The sequence below is a fragment of the Pelodiscus sinensis genome, chromosome 7 (assembly GCF_052426305.1).
Source record: "Pelodiscus sinensis isolate ZL-2025 chromosome 7, ASM5242630v1, whole genome shotgun sequence".
Classification (NCBI taxonomy): domain Eukaryota; kingdom Metazoa; phylum Chordata; order Testudines; family Trionychidae; genus Pelodiscus; species Pelodiscus sinensis.
This window is the reverse complement of record NC_143058.1, coordinates 35,002,632-35,029,508: the sequence shown is the minus strand read 5'-3', so window position 1 is coordinate 35,029,508 and position 26,877 is coordinate 35,002,632. Positions and strand designations below refer to the sequence as shown.

The 26,877-nt window shown below is 45.9% G+C and overlaps 1 protein-coding gene across 7 annotated transcripts in view; it reads left to right on the top strand.

Annotated features, from left to right (window-relative positions):
• Positions 1–1,370: 1,370 nt before the first annotated feature.
• CD302 (CD302 molecule) overlaps positions 1,371–26,877 on the top strand; it is a 69,443-nt gene continuing 43,936 nt past the window's right edge. For 2 of the 7 annotated variants that reach the window (XM_089779736.1, XM_089779737.1), the window contains exons 1-2: positions 1,375–3,773; positions 24,624–24,737. In XM_089779736.1, the coding sequence (XP_089635862.1) occupies positions 3,701–3,773; positions 24,624–24,737 (187 nt within the window). In that variant the 5' untranslated portion in view covers positions 1,375–3,700. Of the gene's footprint in view, positions 3,774–24,623; positions 24,738–26,877 lie in introns of all 7 variants that reach the window. The other 5 variants (XM_075933496.2, XR_012905180.2, XM_075933497.2 and 2 more) reach the window with 5 other exon arrangements.

Sequence of the window (26,877 nt, the reverse complement as noted above, 5' to 3'; positions counted from 1 at the left end):
CAAGCATGAGAAAATGTACGTACTTGACAGGAACTGGGACCTCAGGACAGGGCGGCATGGCTTGGAGAGGCTACGGCAGGCTAGGGGCCCAGCTGTGGAGGAGCCGAGGCTGGCCCCAGATGTTGGTGTGCAGGAGGATCGTCTCCTGCGTTGACCATAAGGCTCAGGGCAGAAGGGCCGAGCCCCCAGGGTGCGCAGCACCAGGCAGTACAGAAGGGTGAGGGGAGGAAGCAGGGGTGCCCAGAGGCGATGGGGATGGGCGCGTCTGAAATATCGGGGGTGAGGGGTTATAGCATGTACAGCGAGCACTGGGTCCGAGCCTCTTTCCTCTGTCCGTGATGGAGCAGCAGGAGTTGCTGGGGGGGGGGAGATACGAATGAGTGACAGCGATGCAGTGAATTTAAGAAAGGTCACTTTTAGGCTGTATGTTAGGAAAAGCTTCCTCCTGCTGAGATCTTCCCAGCTGGAGAATAGTCTCACTAGGGAAGTAGTGATAGAAATGTAGCCGTGTTAGTCTGGGGTAGCTGAAGCAAAATGCAGGACAATGTAGCACTTTAAAGACTAACAAGATGGTTTATTAGATGATGAGCTTTCGTGGGCCAGACCCACTTCCTCAGATCAAACAGTGGAAGAAAATAGTCACAGCCATATATACCAAAGGATACAATTTAAAAAAATGAACACATATGAAAAGGACAAATCACATTTCAGAACAGAAGGGGGATGCGGGGGGGGGGGGGGGGGGGGAGAGAAGGAAGGTGAATGCCTGTGAGTTAATAGTATTAAAGGTGATAATTGGGGAAGCTATCTTTGTAATGGGTAAGATAGCTGGAGTCTTTGTTCAGCCCCCTGCGGAGAGTGTCGAATTTTAGCATGAATGCCAGTTCAGAGGATTCCCTTTCAAGTGCAGATTTGAATGTCTTCTGAAGTAGGATGCAGGTGAGTAGGTCATTGAGACCGTGTCCTTTCTGGTTGAAATGGCAAGAAACTGTTTTTTCTTTATGATCCTGTCTAATGTCTGTTTTGTGGGCATTGATTCTTTGGTGAAGTGTCTGAGATGTTTGTCCAATGTACATAGCAGACGGACACTTTCGGCACATGATAGCATAAATTATATTTCTGGATGCGCAGGAATATGTATTCTTGATCTTATAACTCACTTGGTTAGGCCCAATAATGGTGTCAGCAGAGTGAATATGTGGACAAAACTGGCAACGGGGTTTGTTGCAAGGGAAAGTACCAGGGTTGGTATTAGTGTGGTATGTCCTGTGGTTGTTGGTAAGAATCATCTTGAGGTTAGGTGGTTGTCTATAGGAGACTATGGGTCTGTCTCCCAGAGCCTCTTGGAGTTTAGTGTCCTGTTCCAGTATAGGCTGTAATTTATTGATAATATGTTGGACAGGTTTAAGTTGGGAGCTGTTGGTGATGACAAGTGGTGTTCTATTGTTGGTTTTCTTGGGTCTGTCTTGTAATAGATGGTTTCTAGGTATTCGTTTGGCTCTTTCAATTTGCTTTTTTATTTCTCCGGGTGGGTAGTTGAGGTTTATAAATGCTTGGTAGAGATCCTGAAGTTTCTGGTCTCTGTCAGTGGATTAGAGCAGATGCGGTTGTATCGAAGGGCTTGGTTATAGATGATGGATCGTATGATGTGTGCTGGATGGGAGCTGGAAGCATGTAGGTAACTGTATGAGTCAGTGGGTTTTCTGTAGAGGGTGGTGTCTAATTTTCCATTGTTGATTTGTACTGTGGTGTCCAGGAAATGGCTCTCTTGTGTGGGATGGTCTAGGCTGAGGTTAATGGTGGGGTGTAGGTTGTTGAAATCTCTGTGGAATGTCTCCAGTGTTTCTTGGCCATGCGTCCAGATCATAAAGATGTCATCGATGTAGCGTAAGTAGAGAAGAGGTAAAAGGGGACGGGAGTTGAGGAAACGTTGTTCTAGGTCAGCCATAAAGATATTAGCATACTGTGGGGCCATGCGTGTACCCATGACTGTGCCGCTGATCTGGAGGTATAAGTTGTTCTCAAACTGGAAATAATTGTGGGTGAGAACAAAGTTACATAGGTCTGCTATCAGGTTGGCAGTGGTATCCTCTGGGATAGTGTTTCTAACAAGGCTACATTTCTATCACCCTTCTAACCTTGTGAGTCTAGGAATTTCGTGAAGCAGAACATAATTGTCTCCCAAGGGTCAGTCCTGGGACCAATCCTGTTCAACTTATCATAAATGATCTGGAGAAAGGGGTAAGCAGTGAGGTGATAAAGTTTGCGGATGATAGTAAACTGTTTAAGATAGTCAAGACAGAAGCAGATTGTGAAGAATTTCAAAAATCTCACCAAACTGAGTGACTGGGCAACAAAATGGCAAATGAAATTTAATGTGGATAAGTGTAAAGTAATGCACATTAGAAAAAAATAACCCCAACTATTATACAGCATGATGGGGGCTAATTTGGCTACAACAAATCAGGAAAGAGATCTTGGAGTTATCGTGGATAGTTCTCTGAAAACGTCCACACAGTGTGCAGCGGCAGTCAAAAAGGCAAATAGGATGCTATGAATTATTAAGAAAGGGATAGAAAATAAGACACAGAATATTTTATTGCCCCTGTATAAAACTATGGTACACCCGCATCTTGAATACTGTGTACAGATGTGGTCTCCTCTCCTCAAAGGTATTTTGGCCTTAGAAAGGGTTCATAAAAGGGCAATTAAAATGATTAGGGGTTTGGAATGGGTCCCATATGAAAGGAGGTTAAAGCAACTGGGGCTTTTCAGTTTAGAAAAGAGGAGACTGGGGGGGGATATGATAGAGGTGTATATAAAATCATGAGTGGTGTGGAGAGGGTGAATAAAGAAAAGTCATGTATTAGTTCCCATAATATAAGAACTAGAGAACACCAAATGAAATTAATGGGTAGTAGGTTTAAAAGTAATAAAAGAAAGTTCTTCTTCACACAGAGTGCAGTCAACCTGTGGAACTCCTTGCCAGAGGAGGCTGTGAAGGCTAGGACTATAACAAAGTTTAAAGAGAAGCTAGATAATTTCATGGAGGCTAGGTCCATAAAAGGCTATTAGCCAGGGGATAGAAATAGTGTCCCTGGATGGCAGGAGACAAATCGCTTGATCACTGTCTTGGTCCACCCTCTGTGGGGCACCTGGTGCTGGCCACTGTGTTAGAATACTGGGCTAGATGGACCTTTGGTCTGACCCAGTACAGCCGTTCTTATGTTCTTAAAATGTATGTACTTGCCAGGAACGGGGACCTCAGGCGTCCTGGTCCTCACATCCTGTAGCAGTGATCTGTATTGTTGTTAGTGGCAGCTGCAGTTTAAAGTCCTGTGGGCTGGGCTCTGTTCCATGGTTCTGCAGCGGCGCGGAGGGAAAGGCGCGTCAGGAGAGTAGAAGGTGAATCTTGTGTTACCGGCCTTCGCCTGCATGACCGGGGCGAAGGGTAGAAAAGTTTCTGGCTCTGTCACGTGCTCTTGTTATTGCAGATGCGGCGGGGAGCGCGCTGGCCCCGTTCGAAGCGGCGCAGGTAGCGGGCCGGCTCCCGGCGCAGGGAGCCCCGCGAGGGCGCGGAGGCAGCCGCAGTGGGTGGCGTCCGGCCGGCGCGCTGCTCCCCCTGCAGGCGCAGCCGAGGCGGGAGGGGTCGGAGCCGCAGCCTTCCGAGAGCCGCCGCGAACTCGAGGGAGTCAGGGCCATGGTGGGGCCCCCTTTCCCCGCGCTCTTCGGCCTCCTCGCCGCCGCCGCTTCCTCCGCCTCCGGCGCAGCCGGTAAGCCGCCCCCTCCCGTCCCGCTCCTGCCAGCCCCCGGCCTCTGCTCGGCGCGCGCGGCTTGCCCGGGCCCCCTGCGGGCTTGCAGCCAGTAACTGTTCTTCTGGGCGGGGGGGGGGGGGGGGGAGGAAGCGGTGACACCCCCTGCTGGACAAAGCGCGGCCCGCGCTGGTGGGGGGACTGCCCCAGCTGGAGGGCAGGTCGGCCCGCGCGCACACGCCTGCAGCCCCTGTGTAGTTCCCGTGTGGAAGGGAGGAGGAATTCCCCTGCCCGCTGCACGGTTCCCATTGCGGGAGTGGGGGTGCCTGTGCTTTGGGGCTGCACGGCCCTGGGGGTTGCTGCTCTCAACCCCTTTGGCGCGTTATGCGAGTAGTTCTTGTCTGGACTGGAAAAAATAGGCCACGTTTTAAAATGTGTTAGCGACAACATGTTCACTAGCCCGACTTCAAACAGGGCTTTGCCCCCTATGCGGCAAGGTGTGTTTAAAAACTTGTTACCTTGCTCGGGGTGTACTTTAAGGGAGTCGAGTGTTAGCCGCCAGCAGACATTCTGAAACAGCCTAGTTCCAAATCTAGACAGGGCCACTGTCCCACTGTGTTTTTAGTCTTGAAGGACATAAAATCATTTGAAAGGCAAATGCATTTCCTGTTCCCCTTCCATAAGGGCAGGGAAGGATGTGTGCTGAGAAGATTAATTTTCTGGAAAGTCCATTTGGCCACTGCACAAGTATTGAGAAACAGTGCATAGCAAACAACCATTCTGACACAAGGCTTAAAATAAATAATATAGTCTGGAGCAAATTCTTCCTGCTTTTATCAAAAACAGCAACCCAGTCCAGCATATGTTCAATTCTAAGCATGCAAATAGTCCCATTAATTTTATTTCAAATGGACTGAGTAAAGTTACACACATACATAAGTATTTGAAAGATTGGGCCTAATTGTGAAATGAATAGTAACAAAGAAAAGAAATAGTTGAACTAGGAAAAATGACATATGATATGCTCCTGTCAGTTAAAATACCTAGTACCTGGGACTATATTTTTATGTTACACAGGGTAGGGTTATGGTAAAAATTTCTAATGGCTTGTATGTTTGCTTATACATCATGACCTCATTCAGAATGAAACTCTCCATAGAAAGTGCAAAAGATACTACAGTATTCAGTAATTGCACCCAGAGACTAGCTAAGGTTACTGTGTGTGGGCTAAAGTGCTCGTCGAAGTACTGAAATTTCTTAGGGTCACAAAGTAGGAAAATAGGTGGTAGGAAAATAAGTGCACAAGCTCACAACAATCTTGGATTAAGTTTTTCCCATAAGTAAAATTCAGGTGGACAGTGGCTCTTTCTACTCTCCATAGGTTAACCTGAGTGACTTGAGCATCTGGGTTAGGGCACTCAGGTTAGCCTAGCCTGGGCATCTCTTGCTGCAAAGCCTTCCCCTGTGTCTTATTCACTGTTTCTGCGCTCGCCCCTCTGTGTGTGTGGAGACATGATTCTTTGTGTTGAAATGCTCCAGGATCCATCTCCTGATCCCCATTCCCAGCTTCTGGTAAACAGCAGCTAGGGACACTATCTTTACCCATTCTAGATAGTAGCCATTGATGGACCTATCCTCTTTTTTTTAAACTTACTTTGTTCTGATTCGAACCTCTTTATAGTTTAGGCCTTTCCACCATCTCCTGGAAGAGTTCCATAGGTTGACAGTGAAGAAATAATTTGGTTTGTTTTGAATCTGCTGCCTATACATTTAATTGGGTGAGCTTCCTATGTTATGTTAGTGAAGGAATAAATAACATTTCCTTATTTTATTTTTCTACATCATTCATGATTTTCTAGACCTCTTAACATATCCCCCTTTAATAATTTCTTTTCCAAGCTGAAAAGTCCCAGTCTTGTTAATCGCTCCTCAACAGGAAGCTGTTCCTAATCCCTAATAATTTCTGTTGCTCTTTTCTGTACCTTTTCCAAATCCAATGTATCTTTTTTTAGATGTGGTGACCAAATCTGCATTCAGTATTCAAGATGTGGGCATACTGTGACTTTATATAGAGGCAATATGATCTTTTCTGTCTTATTAGCTGTAGGTTCCAAATACTCTGTTAGGTTTCTAGATTTCCATTGCACGTTGAACAGATGTTTTCAGGAAACTATCCTGTTACCCGCACAAATTTCTCTCTCCCTTCCACACTTTAGGGACACACACCTTTACCCACTACCTAGGGCTCAAGGTGCACCCCTGTTAATTTACACACACACACACACACCCTACCCAATTCCTATGGCTCAGGGCTTAATTCCCTGCAGGTTTGCAGGATCTTTTGCCACTGAAAGAGCCTTACACAGTAATATTCTTCTCTATTTATTGACAAGTCCAGCAAGCAGAATACACATGCTTAGCACACAGTGTCATGCTCACAAATCCTGATACAGGCAGGCAGACTTCCCCTGTTGTCCAGGCTAGGTCAGTCTCTCTGGATCTTGAAGCTTCTGAATGTCACGGTTGTGCAGAAGAATCCTGGCAGCTCTGATCTTAGGCAGTGTTTTATAGGTGAGTTCTTCCTTCCTTTCCCCTTCGCGTCTTTCCTTCTGCTTCTATTACTTTTTGCTCTGCTTGTCTCCTTCTTGGACCCCAGTTTATATAGCGAAATCTGAGTCCTGCTTAGCTATACTTTAACTGATTATTTTAGTATAATTTTACTAACCAATCATAACATACTGTAACAGAATTACCTAACCAATCTTATCCCACCAGACAGAGATCACACAGACGAACAATAGGAAAGTGAAGACAATAATCATAGAATAAGGATTCCACAACCTCAACTATTGATAAGCAGTTTCTTGCCAGATGAAAAGCTGTTAATTAAGTTTTCTTTACCCATCCTGATATCTGTTTCTTATCAGTGGGGGCCATTAGGACAAGATCTCCTTCTCACAGTGTGACACTACTTTAATGCAACTTAGATGGAATGTGAGTATGTGACTGCAGGTTTTACAGCTAATGGCTGCTGCTGTCCACTCTAGCTACAGAAGGCTTTAGTTTAAGCCTTCCAATATGGCTACAGGCCTTCCAACATGTTTACAGAAAAACCAAATTGTTACAATCCACAGTGATTCCAAGAGCTCTTTCTTGAGTGGTAACAGTTATTTTAGACCCCATCATTTTTGTATATATAATTGGGATTAGGGATGTTAAAATTAATTTAATAAACTGTGTAACCGCTGAAAATGTCAGGGTTACACAGAAACATGCAGGGTGGTTCCCCAGGAGCTGGTGTGCAGATGGAGCCAGCTTTCACATCCCTAGTTGGGAATTATATTTTACCAAGTGTAGTATTTTGCTTTTATCAACAGTGAATTCCATCTGCCCTTGTGTTGCCCAATCACCCAGTTTGTGACTTTAACATTCTGATTTGGACTTACAAAATTACTCAAAATAGTTACCTTCTGCAAATTTTGCCACCTCACTGTTTACCCCTTTTTTAAGAACATTTATGAGAAGTTTAATAGCAGTGATCCAAATGCAGATACTTTTTCCTATATTTAAGTGGAGCACCCGGCAATGTTTTCATGGTGATCTATTGATCCTTCAGTCACTTTAATGCCCAGCCATTTGTTATTCTTAATCACCCTTACTCCCTCTTTTTTTATAAACAAACTCCCTGTTGCTGTCTCTGGAGTCAGGGCATAGGCTATAAGCATACCTCAAGTATGAAATCCAGGGGTTCCAACTTCAAGGGTACCATTTATGAAGGTCTAGGGGGGCAGTAGCCCACCCTGAACAGCAGTGCTTTGACTGGGGTCAGATCCCTCTTTAACATTTAACCAGTTAAATGTTTTACACCCCTACGACCCCAATTTTACATCCCTACGACCTAGTCTCCCATAAATAGTGCCCTTGCCCCAAAGTCCCATCCTCCAGGTTAGGGTGCTATGGGAGGGCAGGGATGGAGTGATGATGATAAGGGACGGGGCTTGGTGGCCAGTAATGGACAGCCCTCTTCCCCCATTCCCCCAGCTCATTGAGTGTCTTGGGCCAAGTGCAATCTTTCCGGCTGAGTATGGCCCATTGCAGCTAGTTAAGTTATGTGTATATAAGAATCCTCAAGTACATTTCAAATATTAGTGAAATTAACCTCACAATCCTTTTTGAATGGATTTTGAAATTGAGGCATAAAAAGGAATCATATATATTAGAAAAATTGGTGCTTGTATTATTTCAATAGCCAAAATAGCAATTCATAGATGTATCTGCACTAAATTGTTAGATGTTTTTATCACAGGGCATGACAATTTGTGTGCTTGAGTCATATCCATGTTAGTGGTTTAGCCCCTTGCTAACTATTATTGTAAAACAAATTAGCAGTTTTTCAAGTGCAAACAGAATTTCACAGGAAGTCTGCATTAGGGATGTTAGGAAGTGTGTAATTCAGTAATTGTGTAGCTGGCAGAAATTTTGTCAGTTACACAATTTACCGATAAGCAGCTCTGCATTTAAAGGAGCTTGAGAGCTGGCAGGCAGGCATGCTGACTCAGTTCCAGCTTGTGCCTTTAAAAGATTTAAATGCAGAGCCACAGTGGGGGTAGCTGCCATGAGCCAGGACTGAGCCAGAGTGCCATCCTGCCAGCTCTCAAGTTCCTTTAAATACAGAGCCGTGGAGAGAGGGGGTATTGTGTGTAGCTGGTAGCATTAACTGATAGCATCCTCTTATTGGTTAATTGTTTAACCGGCTACACTGTTACATCCCTCCATACATCTATGCCTGAACCATAGGACTGTACTTCCTCCCTATGTAATATACAGTTCATGAATACTTTTTATTTTTTTAAATATGAGTAAAGATCATCTCAGTTGTATGTTACTGCCCCATAGCCTGCAAGGAAGGATAAGACCAAGTATTGATGTGCATAATGAGGTATTTTTGTTTAAACCAAAAGTATATGAAAAAGCGTATTATAATATGAGACAAATATTTTCCTCTTCCTTATGTATGTCACTTATCTTAGATTTTTAATCTGATCATTGATAGGAAGTGTATTGTATATTCTTTGCTTCAGTCTTGAAGACTGAAGATATTGGGGAGATTTCTAAACCTGAGCCATTTTTTTTAGGAATTGTCTCAGATTGAGGTGTCAGTAGAGGAGGTTTTGGAACATGTTGGTAAACTTAACAGTAACAAGTCACTGGGACCAGATGGCATTCACCCAAGAGTTCTGAAAGAACTCAAATGTGAAATTGTAGAACTATTAACTATAGTTTGTAACCTATCCTTTAAATCAGTTTTCATACCTAATGACTTGAAAATAGCTAATGTGACACCAATATTTAAAAAGAGCTTTAGAGGTGGTCCTGGCAATTACAGGCTAGTAAGTCTAACATCAGTACCGGGCAAATTAGTTGAAAATATAGTAAAGAATGAAATTGTCAGACACATGGATTAATATAATTTGTTGGGGAAAGTCAACATGGTTTCTGTAAAGGGAAATCATGTCTTACAAATCTACATGCTCTCAGGAACACCATCCCCGACAACAGCACTGCATATCTGATTACAGGACTCTGTCACTTTGTCCTCACCCACAACTACTTCCAATTCAAAAACAATTTGTATCTCCAAGTCAGCGGCACAGCCATGGGCACCCCCGGGCACCACAATATGCCAACATCTTTATGGCTGATCTTGAACAACGTTTCCTCAGCTGTCGCCCCCTAACATCCCTATTTACTTATGCTACATTGATGACATCTTCATCATATGGACCCACGGAAAAGAGACTCTTCAAGAATTTCACAAGGATTTCAACAACTTCCACCCTACCATCAACCTTATTAGCCTGGACCAGTCTACACGAGAAATCCACTTCCTGGACACTACGGTACAATTGAATAATGGACAAACTTCCACCACCCTATACCGGAAACCCACCTACCGCTACACTTACCTTCATGCCTCCAGCTTCCATCCCAGGCACATTTCTCAATCTGTTGTATACAGCCAAGCCCTAAGATACAACCAGATTTGCTCTGATCCCACAGACAAACACCTACAGGATCTTTATAGAGCATTCCTAAAACTGAAATACCCACCTGGAGAAGTTAAAAAAAAAAAAAACAGATTGACAGAGCCAAAAAAGTACCCAGACATGAACTACTTCAAGATGGACCCAAAAGAGAAAATAACAGAATTCCACTTGTTATTACATATAGTCCACAGCTCAAACCCCTCCTACGCATTATACACAATCTGCAACCCATCTTGGAAAATGATTCTTGACTCTCAGACGTCTTGGGGGGAAAAGGCTAGTCTTGCTTACAGACAACCCCCCAACCTGAAACGAATTCTTTCCGGTAAGCATGCTACATAACCACATCATAAGCATCCAGGAACCCAGCCCTGCAATCAGCCGCTGTCCCAACTCTGCCTACAATATATCTATACAAGCGAATTCATTACTGGGGCCAACAACATAAGCTACCAAATCAAGGGATCATTCAACTTCACATCCAGTAATTTGATCTATGCCAGCAATGCCCCACTACTATATATATTGGACAAACTGGACAGTCCCTACGGGAAATAATCAATGGACACAAATCAGATATCTGTAAAGGGAACATACAGAAACCTGTTGGGGAACACTTCAATCCACCTAATCACGCTTTAAAAGATCTCCAAGTGGCTGTCTTGTCACAAACAAGTTCTACTAGTCACATACACAGAGAGGCATTGGAATTACAATTAATCTACAAATTCAATTCCCATTCTGAGCATCATCTCCTCAATCGGGACAATGGATGGCTGGGACATTACCAACCTAACATTCAGTGAAGGTGCCAACAGCTCTCTGTGTGGATTCTGGTGTTAGTTCCCTTTGATCCTTATCTGCTTCCTTTTAACTATCCAGTCTTCAGGTGCTTATAGACACCAGCTCTGCCTACTTGTTTTTCCCCTTGATATTTTCATTCCATCTACTCCTTGTTTCCCACCCCCTTCTCTTTTTCCTTCCTCCCTCTCCCTTCTCCCCTATTTATTTTGGGTCTGCACATCCTAAACTCATAACTCTGGTCACTTGAAGAAGTGGGCTGTGCCCACAAAAAAATCATGATACCATCTACATGTTTTGTTAGTCTATAAAGTGCTACCAGACCTTTTGTTGTTTTTTAGGTTTATCCTGTACAGACTAACTCGGCTATCACCTGAAATCTACTAGAGGTCTTTGAGGGGGTCAGCAAACATGTGGACAAGGGGGATCCAGTGGATATAGTATACTTAGATTTCCAGAAAGCCTTTGACAAGGTCCCTCACCAAAAGCTCTTAAGTAAAGTAAGTTGTCATGGGATAAGAGGGAACGTCCTTTAACGGATTGATATGTGACTAAAAGACAGGAAACAAAGGGTAGGAATAAATGGTAAGTGTTCCGAATGGAGGGAGGTAACTAGTGGGGTCTGCCAAGGGGTTGTCCTGGGATAAGTCCTATTCAACTTATTTATAAATGATCTAGAGAAAGGGGTAAACAGTGAGGTGACAATATTTGCAGATGATACCGAACTGCTCAAGATAGTTAAGGTCAAAGCAGACTGTGAAGAGCTTCAAAAAGATCTCGCCAAACTAAGTGATTGGGCAACAAATTGGTAAATGAAATTTAAGGTTGATAAATGTAAAGTAATACACATTGGAAAAAATAATCCTAACAGTACATATAATATGATGGGGACTAATTTAGATATAACCACTCAAGGGAGATCTCGGAATCATTGTGGGTAGTTCTCTGAAAACATCCACTCAGTGTGCAGTGGCAGTCAAAAAAGCAAATACAATGTTAGGAATAATTTTAAAGGAGATAGAGAATAAGACGGAGAATACCTTATTGCCTCTAAAAAACCATGGTACTCCACATCTTGAATACTACATATTAGGGATGCAAACGATTAGTCGACTATCCGATAAGCAAATGCTTATCAGATGGTTGACACACTAGTCACTTCCCCCTCCTTACTACCTCTATCAGAAAGAGGCATCAAGGAGGGGGATAGAAGGAAGTGCTTCAAAGTGGCAGTGCTGCGTGGAGCACAGGGCAGACCCCGGGCTACATGTGGCACTGCCGTTTTGAAATGCCTGGGGCCAGCTTGGGACTCCCTCGCTGACCACGGGCTCAATGTGGCGCTGCTGTTTTGAAACTCCGTGGGGAGCACAGAGCCAGCGGGGGACTGTTTGAGTCCCCCACTGGCCCTGTACTCCCTGCAGTGCTTTAATCTTTGAAGTATAGCAACAGCCCAAGGGCTACACTTCAAAGACGGAGGGGCCCTTATCAACTAATCGAATAGTCGACGCAGATTGCATAGACTATTTAATTAGCTGATTAATTTAAATTAAACATCCCTACTGTATACAGATATGGTTGTCCCATCACAAAAAGATGTATTGGCATTGGAAAAGATTCAGAAAAGGGAAACAAAAATTATTAGGGGTTTGGAATGAGTCCCATATGAAGAGATTAAAAAGACTTGGACTTTTCAGCTTAAAAAAGAGGAGACTAAAGAGGGATATGATAGAGGTCTATAAAATCATGACTGGTATGGAAAAAGTGAATAGGGAAAAGTTATTTACTTATTTCCACAATGTAAGAGCTAGAGGTCACAAAATGAAATTAATAGGCAGCAGGTTTAAAACAAACAAAAGGAAGTTTTTCTTCACACAGTGCATAGTCAACCTGTGGAACTCCTTTCCAGAGGATGTTGTGAAGACCAGGACTTTTAACAGGATTAAAAAAAAAGAAAGATAAATTCATGGAGGTTAAGTCCATCAATGGCTATCAATAGTGTTCCTAGCCTTTGTTTGTCTGGAAATAGATGACAGGAGAGGGGTCACGTGATGATTACCTGTTGTGTTCCATCCCTCTGGGGCAACTGTCGACAGACAGAATACTGTGCTAAATAGACCTTTGGTCTGACCCAGTATGGCTGTTCTTATGTTCTTATGCTTGTACACATCCTAGCACAAGGTGGCCCTGATCCTGACTGAGGCCTCTGGGCATTACTGTAATGCACATAATTTCTATCAGAAGTAATTGAAATTACATAGCTAATAATATTAATACAAATACCATGTGTATGGATCATGTATTTCAAAGCAAATAGCCAAGAGTTTTAACTAGTTTATTAGCAAGCATATGAAAGACTTGCCCAACTGGAAATGTAATTTTGATTTGTTGGATGAACACACCTGAGCCTGGCCTACACCAGAGAATGATTGTAGGTCTAATTGACACAGAACTTACACTGTTGAAAGCAGCTGGCAGTCCTTACACATTAGGACTCTCAATTTTGCTACGACTAGTAAAATGTAACTGATTTTAGTAGGAAGTTTTGAAAAATGTCCTAAGAAAAGTTTGAAGAAAGAAAAATACTCGCTTCCTCATCTAGAGTTTCTGTGGTTTAGGAAAAGAACAGGCAGTTCTATAAGAAATTCACTCAAAAGTTGAGAATCTTTTTAAGACTGTCTAGATGCCTCTTTTTGAGATCTTACTTCAGGCAGTCCCCGGGTTACGTACAAGATAGGGACTGTAGGTTTGTTCTTAAGTTGAATTTGTATGTAGGTCGGAACTGGTACATATTGTAGGGGAAACTCTAGCCAAACATTTCTCTAGAGCTCAGTTTTATTCTCCCACACCTCACTTCCCTCAGTCCTTTATTCTCAAGCTGAGGTGTCTGCTGAGAAAAGCCGCTCCGCGTCTCCCTGGTCTACTGGGGGAAGCAGCTAGTGCGGGGTTGCCTCACCCCGTTTGTAAGTAGGGATCCGATGTAAGTCGGATCCATGTAACCTGGGGACTGCCTGTATATACTTTAGAAATGTCCATCTATCTACCTTTCTGTGAGACCGTTTTTTTCAATAACTCCTAGATAGAAAGAACTAGGACCATGAAATTTGGTATGCAGCTTCCTCTTATTGTAACTTAAAGCAAGGTCAGGGTTTGGTTGTGCCATGATAATGGGATGTGCATGGAATGTGATTGCTTTGTATCAAATGGAAAATGATGGAGTGTAATAGCAGGCACAGTTATAGTACTCACGCATAACTGTAGGCGGGCAGGAAGCACGGGGTACAGTTATACTCCTTGATGGCCATAGAGGGCAGCAAGCACCCTAGCGAGCAGTTGCTGGCTGGCAGCACAGCTCCAGCCTGCCTTGGGGAATGGCTGCTAGCCACCACACAGCCCCCCTCTCTCTAGGCCAGCACGAGCAAGTGGGCTCTGTGGCCCTTGCGTCCCTGGGCCAGCCCAGGGGAGTGCCTGGCCTGTGCCCCTCCTCCCCAGACTGGCCCCAGGAGAAGCTGACAAGTGACCTTTGCAGTCCCTGCCTATCTCAGGCAGGGCCTGGAGAGCAGCAGTGGGCAGCCCACACAGCCTCCCCGGCCTCCATGCAGGCCCTGGGGTGCTCAGGCAAACTGCACAGCACCCACCCCAGGCTGGGCCCAGGGAGAAGACAGTAAGTAGACCGTATGCCCTCTCCCCCCACAGAAAAGCCAGTAGGCGACCTGCCTGGCCACCACCCTACGCCTGTTGACTGGTATGCCTGGCCAAGAAAGGAACCAGCCTAAAGGAATGTCTCCCTACCTGTTCTGTCATTGAGGTTTGGCTCAGCCCCTTAGCACCCAAATTTGGCTGGTTTTATTTCCTAACAAACAGGGCATTTATTTAACAGTTCAAATAAAGTAAATACAAGATAAACCAGAAGGTAAAGAACATAACTATAACCAGGACCCCCACACCTAAAGGTAAGTGACACAAAGGTGGTGCACTGACTGCGTCTCGGGTGAGTTCCCTTCCCCAGGACGGGACCCAGGTAAGGAAACGGAGGATTGTGAAAGCACTACCATATCCTGCAGCTTGTAGGCCTTTGCGGCAGTGGGACAGCTCAGGATTCCTTTTCCAGATGGTATCACAGGTAAAGAGCGATCAGGCTGTCAGCTCTGCTCCAGTGATGGTCAACCCGCACTCCGTCCTGCGCCATTGTGGGGGGGTGTATGTCCTCAGTAATAAGGACTATGCAGCACTTTAAAGACTAACAAGAAGGTTTATTAGGTGATGAGCTTTCGTGGGCCAGACCCAACTTGTGGAAGAAAATTGGCATGACCATATATACCAAAGGGATACAATTAAAAAAAAAAAAAGTGAACACATATAAAATGGACAAATCGGATTTTAGAACAGAGGGGTGTGATGGGGGAGGGAGGTTAGTATCTATGAGATAATGATATGAGGGGTGATAATTGGAGAAACTATCTTTGTAATGGGTAAGGTAGTTAGCATCTTTAAGGCCCATTTGTAAAGTGTCAAATTTAAGCACGAATGACAGTTCTGAGGTTTCCCTTTGTAGGCTGGTGTTAAAGTCTCTTTGGAGTAAGATACATGTAGTGAGGTCGTTGAGACAATGTCCAGTCTGGTTGAAATGAGAATAAACTGTTTTTTCTTTGTGAAATTGATGTCTGATTTGTGGGCATTAATTCTTTGGCAAGGTGTCTGAGAAGTTTGGCCAATATACATAGCAGATGGACACTGTTGGCACATGATGGCATAAATTATATTTCTGGATGAACAGCAAGACCAGACTAACACGGCTACATCTCTGTTACTACTCGGTAATAAGGGGTGGCAACTGGTAGCGCACCCCTTGCGTGCAGGTAAATTCACCCTGCCACAACCGAAACCTATCTGCATGGTGCCGGCGTACATCTCTAAGTAGCTCCAAACTCTGCCACTCGGAAGGGCAGCCCCTTGGAATTGAAGAGGCAGCCCTTAAATAAGCTGCTGTTGCTGGGCAGAACCTAGATCACCTGTCTGCCTAGCTTTCCCACCAAAATGTCAAAAGAGTGGGAAAGTGCTAACAGCGGTGTGACGGGGTGAAGCAACCCCGCCACTTTCAAGTGCGGCAAACCACGGCGGGCGGTGAAGCGGCCGCGGCCGTTCCAGGACGGCTGGGGCCGGAAGCGGAGTACTGCGGGGTGAGGCAACCCCGCCGCTTTGTAGGGCAGCAAACCTCGGCGGGCGGTGAGGAAACCGCCGCCACGGCGGCGACAGGAGCCGGGGCCGGAGGCACGGCCTCAAGACGCGTCTGGGGAGGCATACCCGGAAGTGAGGGCATCCGGCGGGGCCGAAGGGGAATGCGATAAAAAGGCCCCTGGGGGCGAGCAAAGGGGGGAGGAGCAGGGAGAGAGGTAAGGCGGACAGGCGGCAGGCCGACAGCAGGCCGGCGAGGTGAACCAGACCCAGGGCGGGCCGTGGAACCCGGGAACGGGCGTGTTTGGGGGCAGAACCCCCGCCTGTTACCGTCAGGAGACTCCCTCCTGACGTTAGGGCCCTGGGTCGGGGTCCGGAGAGAGGGTGGGCACGGACCCCTCACCCCGCCATGCGGCAGTAACTATTGCAAGGGGGGGGGGCGCAACAGCGACCCCGTGATAAGCGGGGAAAACGCTCTCAGGGGAGGAAGGAGAAGGGCGGCCAAGATGGAATCCATGTTGTTTGGACTTTTCCAAAATGGCATGCCCGTATTGTTGATTACCGGAACTTTTACCGGGACTTTCCCCCTACAGGCTGGCCCCACGGAAAAGCCAGCAGCTACCTCACTCGCTTTCCTGAGTCTCCCCCATCACCTGCTCTAACTTCAGCACCCCTACCTCCTGCTTTTACCCTCTCTTCATTCGGGATATAAAATCTTGGTTAATCTATTAACCAGTTAAACCTTTGGTTTAACCAATTAAGCGGTATCCTGCTTCCACTCACCTCCCTCCCCCATGGGGGCAGTAGTGGCAGTTCAACACAGGGTGGGGACAGGAGCGGGATCCTGCTTAATTTGGTTAATTCACATCCCTACTCCTCACCCCCTACTTTGACTCCTGCACACACACCCCACTCCCTACTCTGAGCTCTTTCTCAACCCCTACACCTAACCCCTACATCCTCCACACTTCCAGCCCCTGCCCTAAGTTCCCCACATCCTCAAACCTCTGCCTTCACTCTTGCACCCCTCATATCAGCAGCCCTCAGCTCTGAAAGACCTGAACAATGCTGGGTAAATCTTCTAGTATTACATATTGATCAGATCAAGGCACAAGAACTGTTCCTGACAGTGTAATAGTAAAAAAAAAATGTTGAGATGCTTTGCTTTTGCTTCTAAGAGGAGTAGGACAGAGCTTGCAACTCAGGGAGATAAGGGATAAGATGTTAAGCCATCTTTGCACATATCTAATTCTGGGCTGTACCAGAGACTGCCCATTTTATAAATTAGCCTTGAAAACTTGTTATGGCAGCCCGTAGAGGCTGCCCTATGTATTATGACACAGCACAGACTTTGACTCAGGCATGTCCTCTTGATCCATCCCCTCTATGCTCTTAGGAGGAGGTCCTTGAATGGTGTCCTTACACCTGTCTCCACAATGCTTATTCTGGAGGGATCGTCTCCTGGATAGAACCAGGGCATTTACTGGTTATCCTGCTTCTTCCCATTTCAGGTATAAGGCTCTCACTCTCAGTATATTCAATAGAAGGTATTTTTAGTGAATTTAGTTGTAGCAAAGTTTCCTTTTGTGTATTCTGACATTCCCTTCTAAATGAATTTGTTTGCAGACCACAACTTAATAGTCTGTAAATCAGAGCAAACTGTGTTCATTGTCTTGTAAGCTGTGTACAGTATGACCATGTCTATACTACCATTTTTGCAGGTATAACTTACGTCACTCTGGGATGTGTAAAAACACATCCCTGAGCAACATGAGTTTCACAAATAGAAGTGCCAGTGTGGACAGCACTGTGCTAGTGTGAGAGTTTCTCCTGCTGACATAGTTAACTGCCACTCATGGAGGTGGTTTTATTATGTCGACAGGAGAGCTTTTTCCCGTCATATACACAGCTACATGAGTTCCCTTTGGGTATGTCTACACTGCATTCCTCTTTTGAGAGAGAAATGCAAATGCAGATGAGCGAAATTACAAATGAAGCGTGGATTTGAATTTCCTGTGTTTCATTTGCATAATTGCATCTGGGCACTTTTTTGAAATACCCTATTTTGAAAGAAAGAACGCAGTCTAGATGGGGTTATTTTGACAAAAAAAACCTTCTTTCGAAATAACCCTTACTCCTTAAAAAATGAGGTTTAAGGATTATTTCGAAATAAGAGCGTTTTTTTTTTTTAAATAACCCCTTATAGACTGCATTTTTTTTCTTTTGAAATAGGGTATTTCGAAAAAGTGCCCAGATGCGATTATGCAAATGAAGCACAGGAAATTCAAATCCACACTTCATTTGCAATTTCGCTCAGCTGCATTTGCAGTCCTCTCTCAAAAGAAGAATGCAGTGTAGACCTACCCTTCCAGTGGTGAAGCTGCATCAGTACTAGGGATGTTAAATATTGGTTAATTGAATAGTCAAGTAACCTCATGAATTCTTAGTGGTTAGTCAACTACTTTTTAGTACCCAGGGGTGAGGCCTACAGCCAGTGCACACCGGCTCCACTTCCAAGGAGCCCCCTGCCACTTTTTGCTGCTGCATCTGTATCAGAGGCAGCAGTGTGGGGTGCCAGGTGGGAGCTCCCCTCGCGGACCGGCTTCCTCTGACCCCATGCTGCTGTCTCTGAGACAGAGGCAGCAGCCCCTGTTCAGAGGGGTGTATCTGTGCTCCCGGACCTGCCATAAGCCAGGCTGCCTGCCAGCCTAGCTCCTAATACACTTTAAATGCAGAGCCGCAGCAGGGGTAGGTCCTGGACCCGTCACAAGCCAAGACTGAGCCAGGTTGCTGGCCAGCCTGCTTAAAAATTTACTTTTGCTTATCGGTTAATTGACTACACTATTACATCCCTAATCTGTACAACAGTGCTGCTGCTTGAAGTTTGCAAGTGTAAACATAAACTTGTCACCAGGTGTGAAAATAAGCTGGAGCGCCCCGATGTGGTGTTTTGGTAAGAAGCCGGCTGTCTGTCTGGGGCACTTGGCTTCAGTGGGAGGGATGGGGCACTTTCAGCCTACCATGCTCAGCAACAGGGAGCCAGGCAGGTTAGACTTCCCCAGATCTGAGCTCCCCACCCCCTGCCACTATTTTGGGGGAGGAATACGGGGACCGCAGCTGCACATACCGGGTCCCTGTTGCTTTTCCTGCTTCCTCTGACTAGGGGGTGAGGGGAAAATACAGAGCCTGCTGTGTTCCTATGCTACCCCTCCCATGAGCAGCCAGGAGTGAGAGGAATGCAGCAGGCTGTGCACTTTCTCTTACATCCTGATCAGAGGAAATAGGATGTGGGGAAAGCAACAGGGACTCAGTATTAGAGATGTAGGAGTGTAAGGCTACGTCTAGACTGGCATGATTTTCCGCAAATGCTTTTAATGGAAAAGTTTTCCGTGAAAAGCATTTGCGGAAAAGAGCATCTAGATTGGCACGGACGCTTTTCCGCAAAAGCACTTTTTCGCGATCGGGGCTTTTTTGCACAAAACAAATCTGATCTGTCTACACTGGCCCTTTTGCGCAAAAGGGACCTTTGCCCGAACGGGAGCAGCACAGTATTTCCGCAAGAAGCACTGATTTCAGACAGTAGGAAGTCAGTGTTCTTGCAGAAATTCAAGCGGCCAGTGTAGACAGCTGGCAAGTTTTTCTGCAAAAGCAGCTGATTTTGCGGAAAAACTTGCCAGTCTAGACACAGCCTAGCTGTTTAAGGGGGTAACTCAAACAATTACACACAGCTCCCAGTCTGGTTCCCTGGGAGTCAGCTGCCACCCTATGCAGCTGCCTCTAATACATGCTGGAAGCCAATTTTTAAGCTAGCTCCTGGTACACACTGGCTCCCAGGGAGCTGGCTGCCACCTTGCTCTGCAGGTGTGTGTAACTGCTGAAATTTTCAGCCGTTCCATGGTTAGCCAATTACACACATTTTAAGATCTCTACCTAGTATATTGCACTGTAGCTCCCCATCCCCCAAAATGGCACCCTTGCCCCCCACACTCATTCCTACTCTCCCTAGCACCCTGCCCTGAGCTTCCTGTCCTGAATCCTGCACTACCCCCTGCACTAAGCACCCATACACTCTCAGCACCCTGCCCTGACTCCCCACACGCCAACTCTGTGCCCTGAGCCCCTCCTCATACCTTCCAAACCTGACTCCTGGACCATCCACATTCCCAGCCCTCTACCCTAACTTCTACACTCCACCCCCTACTTAAATTTCTTACAGGTATTGTTGCATCTCAAACACACACCCCACGCCCTAAGGCATCTCCAAAGCTGGGGGGAGGGAGGAGGGAAGGGCAGCGGGCAAGTTGTGATATAAGAAGTTTAAGTTACTTTCACTCCTGCTTATGCCTGAATGTTGGTCACAACAGGGTCTAATTTCTTTAGTAGGTATCACAGTGAATGTGATTCGTCTTGATCTACGCTGCCCAGCATTGTGTGAGTAACTTGAGTCTTCAGAATTGTCTTCAAACTCTGTTGGATCTTATAATGTGGTAAAGTCCTTCTCTCCGTAGCTCCTTTGACTTTAGTAAAAGGCAAGAGGAAAGGAAATGAGAATAATAATTGAAGCATTTCAGCAAGTCTGCATACACCCTGGCACTAAAAACTTCAGACTAAATCAGTATTTAATCCTGAAAACATCTGATAGTACACTTTAAAATCATTTGTAGCTCTTTGGAATATGAGTTTTGATGTGTGTTACAAGCATACTAGAACTTTGAAAAGAGAAAATTACTATTCTAAGAATCTAGTGGTGAGAATGCCTCAGAATATTTTTAGAATTCGCAGTTTTGTGGTCCTTAAGTAAAATTTGCATAGACGTTAAAATCAGCATTTTTGTCTGAGAGGAGTAAGCCCTTTCTTTGGGAGAAGATTTCTTAAGAAGGTATGTGACTGAATCCTGAGAAGCTTTCATTGTGATTTTTTTCAGAAGCAATCAGAGCAATTTAGAAGCATGACTCCAGAATTACCTATTTTAATATTTTATTAATTTAAAACTAAATGATGGGTAAATCTGGGTCTTTATATCCTGCCCCTGCTGAAGTCATTGTGAGTTTTAGCATTGACTTTAGTAGTTGTTGGTTCAGATCATTTGATAACTATGTGATTGTATTTATACTTTAATTAGATGTATGGGTAGGTATACAGTTGTAGAATGCTATCTGCTTTAATATTAGAATGTCATTTTTCTGCAACAATGATTTTTAAAGACAGTTTTGATTTCTTGGGGTTGAGAATACAGTACAGGCAGTCCCCGGGTTACGTACAAGATAGGGACTGTAGGTTTGTCCTTAAGTTGAATCTGTATGTAAGTCGGAACTGGCGTCCAGATTCAGCCGCTGCTGAAACTGATCAGTTTCAACAGCGGCTGAATCTGGACGCCAGTTCTGACTTACATACAGATTCAACTTAAGAACCCCAGGCATCCCCAAGTCAGCTGCTGCTGAAACTGATCAGCGGCTGATTCCAGGAAGCCCGGGGCAGGGGCTTCCTGTAGTCAGCCACTGGTCAGTTTCAGCAGCGGCTGACTTGGGGACCCCTGGGGCAGAGCAGCTGGGATGCTGCTGGGTTGGTCCAGTAGCGCCGCCGCTCCTCGGCGCTACTGGACCAACCCAGCAGCACCCAAGCTGCTCTGCCCCAGGCGTCCTGATTCAGCTGGCGTCTCAAGGGGCCCCCGGACTGAAGCCGCAGCCGCGGGGGGGTCCCGCGCCTCTGAGGCTTTGCCAGAGCAAAGCCTCAGAGGCGCGGGGAACCGCCGCTGCTGCCGCTTTGACTGAAGCGGCAGCAGCGGCGGTTCCCCGCGCCTCTGAGGCTTTGCTCTGGCAAAGCCTCAGAGGCGCGGGACCCCCCCCGCGGCTGCGGCTTCAGTCCGGGGGCCTGTGGTCTGCTGGGGACGGTCCCCAGCAGACCACAGGCACTGGGTCTCAAGGGGCAGCAGCAGCGGTTCCCGCGCTTCTGAGGCTTTGCTCTGGCAAAGCCTCAGAAGCGCGGGAACCCGCCCGGTGCCCCTGGTCTGCTGGAGACGGTCTCCAGCAGACCAGGGGCACCGGAGCAGCTTACGAACGGGGCTTTCTCGCCCCGACTTCCGGGGCGAGAAAGCTCCATTCGTAAGTGCGGATCCGACGTAAGTCGGATCCGCGTAAGTCGGGGACTGCCTGTACAGCAGCATAATTTAATAGTTTACAAAAATAGTTCAGTATAAATAATCTCAAACAGAAAATAATAGTGAATTGTCAATAATTGCATTTTTTTACTGTGATAAATAGTTTTAAGAGATTAGAGAAAACAGTTTGAGCACGCATTCCCTTTTTCATCCTTTGCTATCCCTTTCCTCTTGAGAACCTCCCCATTCCAATGGGCCCATGGATATGTTCTGCTCTGCATTTGGAAGTGTGATTGGAGCACAGGCAAATGTACTCAAATTACCTATAATCTAGCTAATGGGAATATCAATAGTAGTGAAGCTGTGGCAGCACAGGTTAGCCACATGAGTAAATAAACACTCTCTGGGGCAGGCTGGTACAGTCTGCTTTGAAGCAGTTTCATTGCCATTGGTACTTTTACCAGCTATATAAAATATATAGCTTCAGAAGAGTAGCCGAGTTAGTCTGGGTGACAGACCGGGCCAGGTCTGGGCACTACTGAGGGCATCAACTCAGGGCGAATTGCTCAAAACCAGGGCTACTTACAGCCCTCGACTGGAGACCTTTCCCAAACAGACCACAAGCCAGTCACACAGAGCGCTTCAGATGCTAATCTGGCCAGCAGGAAGCCTCATGAGCAAAACCCCTCAGACATCCCAGCTCTCCCTGTGCCACAATCAGCCCCGGGGCTTACACACAGGTGAGGGGTTATAGAACCCAATCTCACCAATTCCAAACAGATCTTTCCATTCCCAAAGAGCCAGCCACAGTCCCTGGTCAATTTACACTTTGGATTTTACCCAGAAAAGCACGCTGAGCTAATACTTTAGAATATAAAATCTAAAGGTTTATTACTAAAAGAAAGAAAAGATGGAGAGTAAGATTAAGGAGAATACATTACATACATCAATTACCAAGCTCTTGATGCAGGCTTTTAGCAGAGATGTTACAGACTGCTAACTTAGGATGTACACCAGAGACTTTTATGTGAGGATGGGTCCACGATCCTTCCCAGCTCTCTGTCGCTAGCAAGGCTGCATCTGGGATCAGTAGCAAGATTGAAGACAAAATGAAGACAGCCTCATGGCACTTTTATATCTCTGGCATCTCCCAAACTGGAGCTGGAGCTCTGTGTCCTGAGCCCATCATACTGTTAACCTCCCTGCCCTGAGCCGCTCACATACCCCAACCCAAACTCCTGCACACTCACATCCAGAAGCCTATGGCTTGCTCAGTACTCCAAACCTCCACCTGACCCTAAAACTCCCCAGCCTCAAGTCCCCTCCCCGAGCCAGCATCCCCTTCTCCACCTCCTCCTGCATCCAGATTCCCTCCCAGAGTTTGCACCTCTCACCCCTTCCCACACCCAAATCCCTCATTCCCACCCCAGAGCCCACACATCCTGTCTTAACCCAGTGAGGGTACGGCTAGACTGCAGGATTTTTTCTGGTATTCCAGAGGTATCCTGGAAAAACTCTTCCGCATCCAAACATGCTCTTTCGGTAACTCCTGTATTCCTCGTTCCACGAGGAATAAGAGGGCTTCCGAAAGAAGGGGTTTTTCTGACATTTGGCCCAGTCTAGAGAGGAAAAATGTTGGAAAAACCTCTTCCTACAGAAGAATTTAAAAAAAAGCAGCAGTGTACCCTGAGAGTGTATAAGGGCTGGGGATAGCAAGTGATGGAGAGGAGGAGAACAGAGAGGGCGGGGCTTCAATGAAGGGGTAGGATCTTGGGGGAAGGATGAGGCGGTAGATTTTTGATTGTTCTGACATTTAAAAAGTGATCTTGGGTATAAAAAGGTTGGAGACCACTGCAGTAGAGCATACGCTTTCATTCGACACCTCACATGGCCCACGTTATACAGAATTTAGAGCTAACTGATGGGTAGTTAGCTACAACCCCAAATTATCTCTGTGTGGTCGTTTTGTAAGACACCTTGCTGCCTGCACGCATGCTCAACTCAGCAGGTGAAGTCCCACACCTGGGCAAATATTGTGCTACCTACCAGTATTCAAAGAGTATAAATATGAGTGAGCTAGATGAATTGTTTAGCATGGTCCAACCTTATCCAGCTCAGAGTAGTGAAATAGAGAAATACCACAGTGATGAGTTCTTTATAAATACAAAGGGAAACAAAGCAAAGGACAAATTAAACTGAATATAAGGGAAACCTCCTCACTATTAGTGTTTGTTTGCATTACTGTAACACCTGAGAGGCCTAATAATGGACCAGGATCCCATTGTGCTGATGTTGTACAAACAGAACAAAAAGGCAAGCCCTTAGCAGTGATATCTATGAGAGATGTCCAGAATATCCCAGGGAATGGTGGAGTATCTTCTCCTGGAGACCTTAAAAATTGAATCAGCTAAATTCTTGGAGATTATGCTCTAAAAAGCAGAATAGTGCCTAGAGGATGGATTAGTAGGTGACCTAATGAGTCTTTTGTCTCTCTAATTACTGATATCACATCCTCATGTCTTGAATTTGTTCTCCATCTGGCCTGCTAAATTAGACTATTAAGTATGTTGTTTTTATTTTCACTCCAGATATGTTTTAACATTTGTTTTCCTGCTCTATCAGATGTATACAATCCAGAAAGATAAACTGTATTTTTCTTTTCATGTAAATTGCCACTTGAAACAATTTCTTCAAAACAAGAACTATATTGCTACTTACTGTTTAGAATAATGATGTTTGTTCTTCTTTGTGTAGAATGCCCTTCCTCTGCTTGGATTCCATTTGGCAGTAACTGCTATATTTTTCTTCAAGGCACATTAAAGGAATTGAACAATATTGATGATGCCAGGGATCTCTGTAAAGGCAATGGTACTGTAATCCATCTCTTATTTCTGACACATTCTTAAGAGATATGTACTGTGGCTGCATTTAATGAAGAATTACATTATTTTATGACATTATTGTTTTGAAACAAACTAAAATAGTAAAGATAATTAAACATCATTTTGGATAACACAAATGGATCAGAAAAGAAATGTCCCTCTCATATGGCAGAGCATTGCACATTCGGCTAAATGCATTTTTTACCTTTCTTTGAAACACCTTCTGGTTTAGTCTGATCCAGTATATGCAATTTTGTGTTTCTGGTGAATAATTCTATCATAGGGATGGATAGCTGCAGAGCCTTATATTTTAAGCTGATTTCAGCAGGTTTTTTACTGTCCCCAAAGACTTTGTCAGTATGGTAGTAAACTGGGTTTTTTAATACTTCTCCTCAACTTCCAAATGTTCTTCAGATTGTACTGGTGTTTATCTGAGAACAGGAACTGCAGTGTCAGTCAGGTATTTTGGAAACACTTCCATATTCTTGTTAGAACAAGAGATTGCCACAGTTTTTACTGTGTTAAACATATGTGGTGTCTCACCAGATCACCCTGGACTCTAGTCCTTGCCTCAGTGTTCTCTGTAAAGTCTAGAGGTGACTGTCTTTGTCTCATTTTTCATTGCTGTTTTCCCCCCACAGTAAAATATCATAGATGTAGACTTAAAATGTTGGTCTAGATCCATGGTACCCAACCTGTCGATTGCGAGGGCACGACCAGTCGATAGCGAGGTGTTCCAGCCTCCCACCCATTTTCCCCCCACCCTCAAGAAGGAGCCTGCACTGGCACTACCTCCTGGAAAAATGAAGGTAGTGCCAGCTTCCTGGGGGGGGGGGGGAGGCGGAGTCCCTGGCTGCACGCCAGATCTGGCATCTCAGGAAGTGTGCGCTGCTCTTCCCCTCCCCAAAACAGCCGGTGCATTTCCTGAGAAGTCAGAGCTGGTGCGCAGCCAGGGACTTCCTTCCCCGTGCTGCCTGCTTTCCTGCACGGGGATGGGGAGAGGGAGAGAAGTCCTGGACTGCATGCCAGCTCCAACTTCTCAAGAAGTGCACCAGCTGTTTTGGGGAGGGGAGGAGCAGCGCACATGCCATGGGATCCCCAGGTACCAGCCGAGCTGTTCCTGTCCCTGTCCCTGTCCCTGTCCCTGCCCCCTGGCTAGACTCCCCAACAGCACCCTGCCCAGGCCCCCACCAGTAACCTGCCCCTTCCTCCTGACCAGACCCCCACAAATACCCTGCTCCAGTCCCCACCAGTACCTTGCCCCTGCCCACTGACCATATTCCCACTTGCACCCTGCAATGGCCCCCACCAGCACCCTGGCCAGACCCTCATCCAGCACCCTGCCCCTGCCTCATGGCCAGACCCTCCTCCCCACCACCCTGCTCCTGCCTCCTGGGCAGAACCCATTCAGCACCCTGTCCCTTGGCCAGACACCTACCAGCAACCTGCTCCTGCCCCTTCCCTCCTGGCCAGACACCTACCCCTAGCTTGCTCCTGTACCCTATTTTCCATCCAGATTCTGCACCCCCATCCCTATCCCACTCACTGACAGCCCTGTCCCGCACACTTGATCCCTCATTTTTGACTCCACCTCAGAGTGTAGAGAAGCCCACAAATTGTACTAACCCTGGAACTCCAGAAGAGTTAATCTGGCCTGAGGCCTTGATCCTCAGTCCTACCTGTCCTACCCTACCCTACCCCCATTGGGGCTGGAGTGCCAAGGGAGTGAGGTGTCTCAGTTGGGACCACATCAGTGAGGGTTTGGAGGAGTTGTTTTTTTGCATCTAACTTGTGTGGTTCCTGACTTACTTTTCTGTCGGTCAGTGATCCCTGACTCAAAACAGGTTCCCAGCCCCTCCCATAAATAAAGACAACACTGAAACATTTTGTGTTTGACATAATATTTTACTTAAAAATGAAGCCTGGCCAACAAGCCCCCATCTGGATGCAGCATCATAACACTCTGGCACCTTCCCCCAAACCTGAGCCTATCCTGTACTGGAACCCCCTATCTTGAGCCTCTCACATCCCCAAACTCCTGCATCCCCACAACCCCAGTCTTCTGCCACAACACTCCTGCACCATCCACACGCTGAAAATCTGTGTCCTGAGCCCATCATATTCCC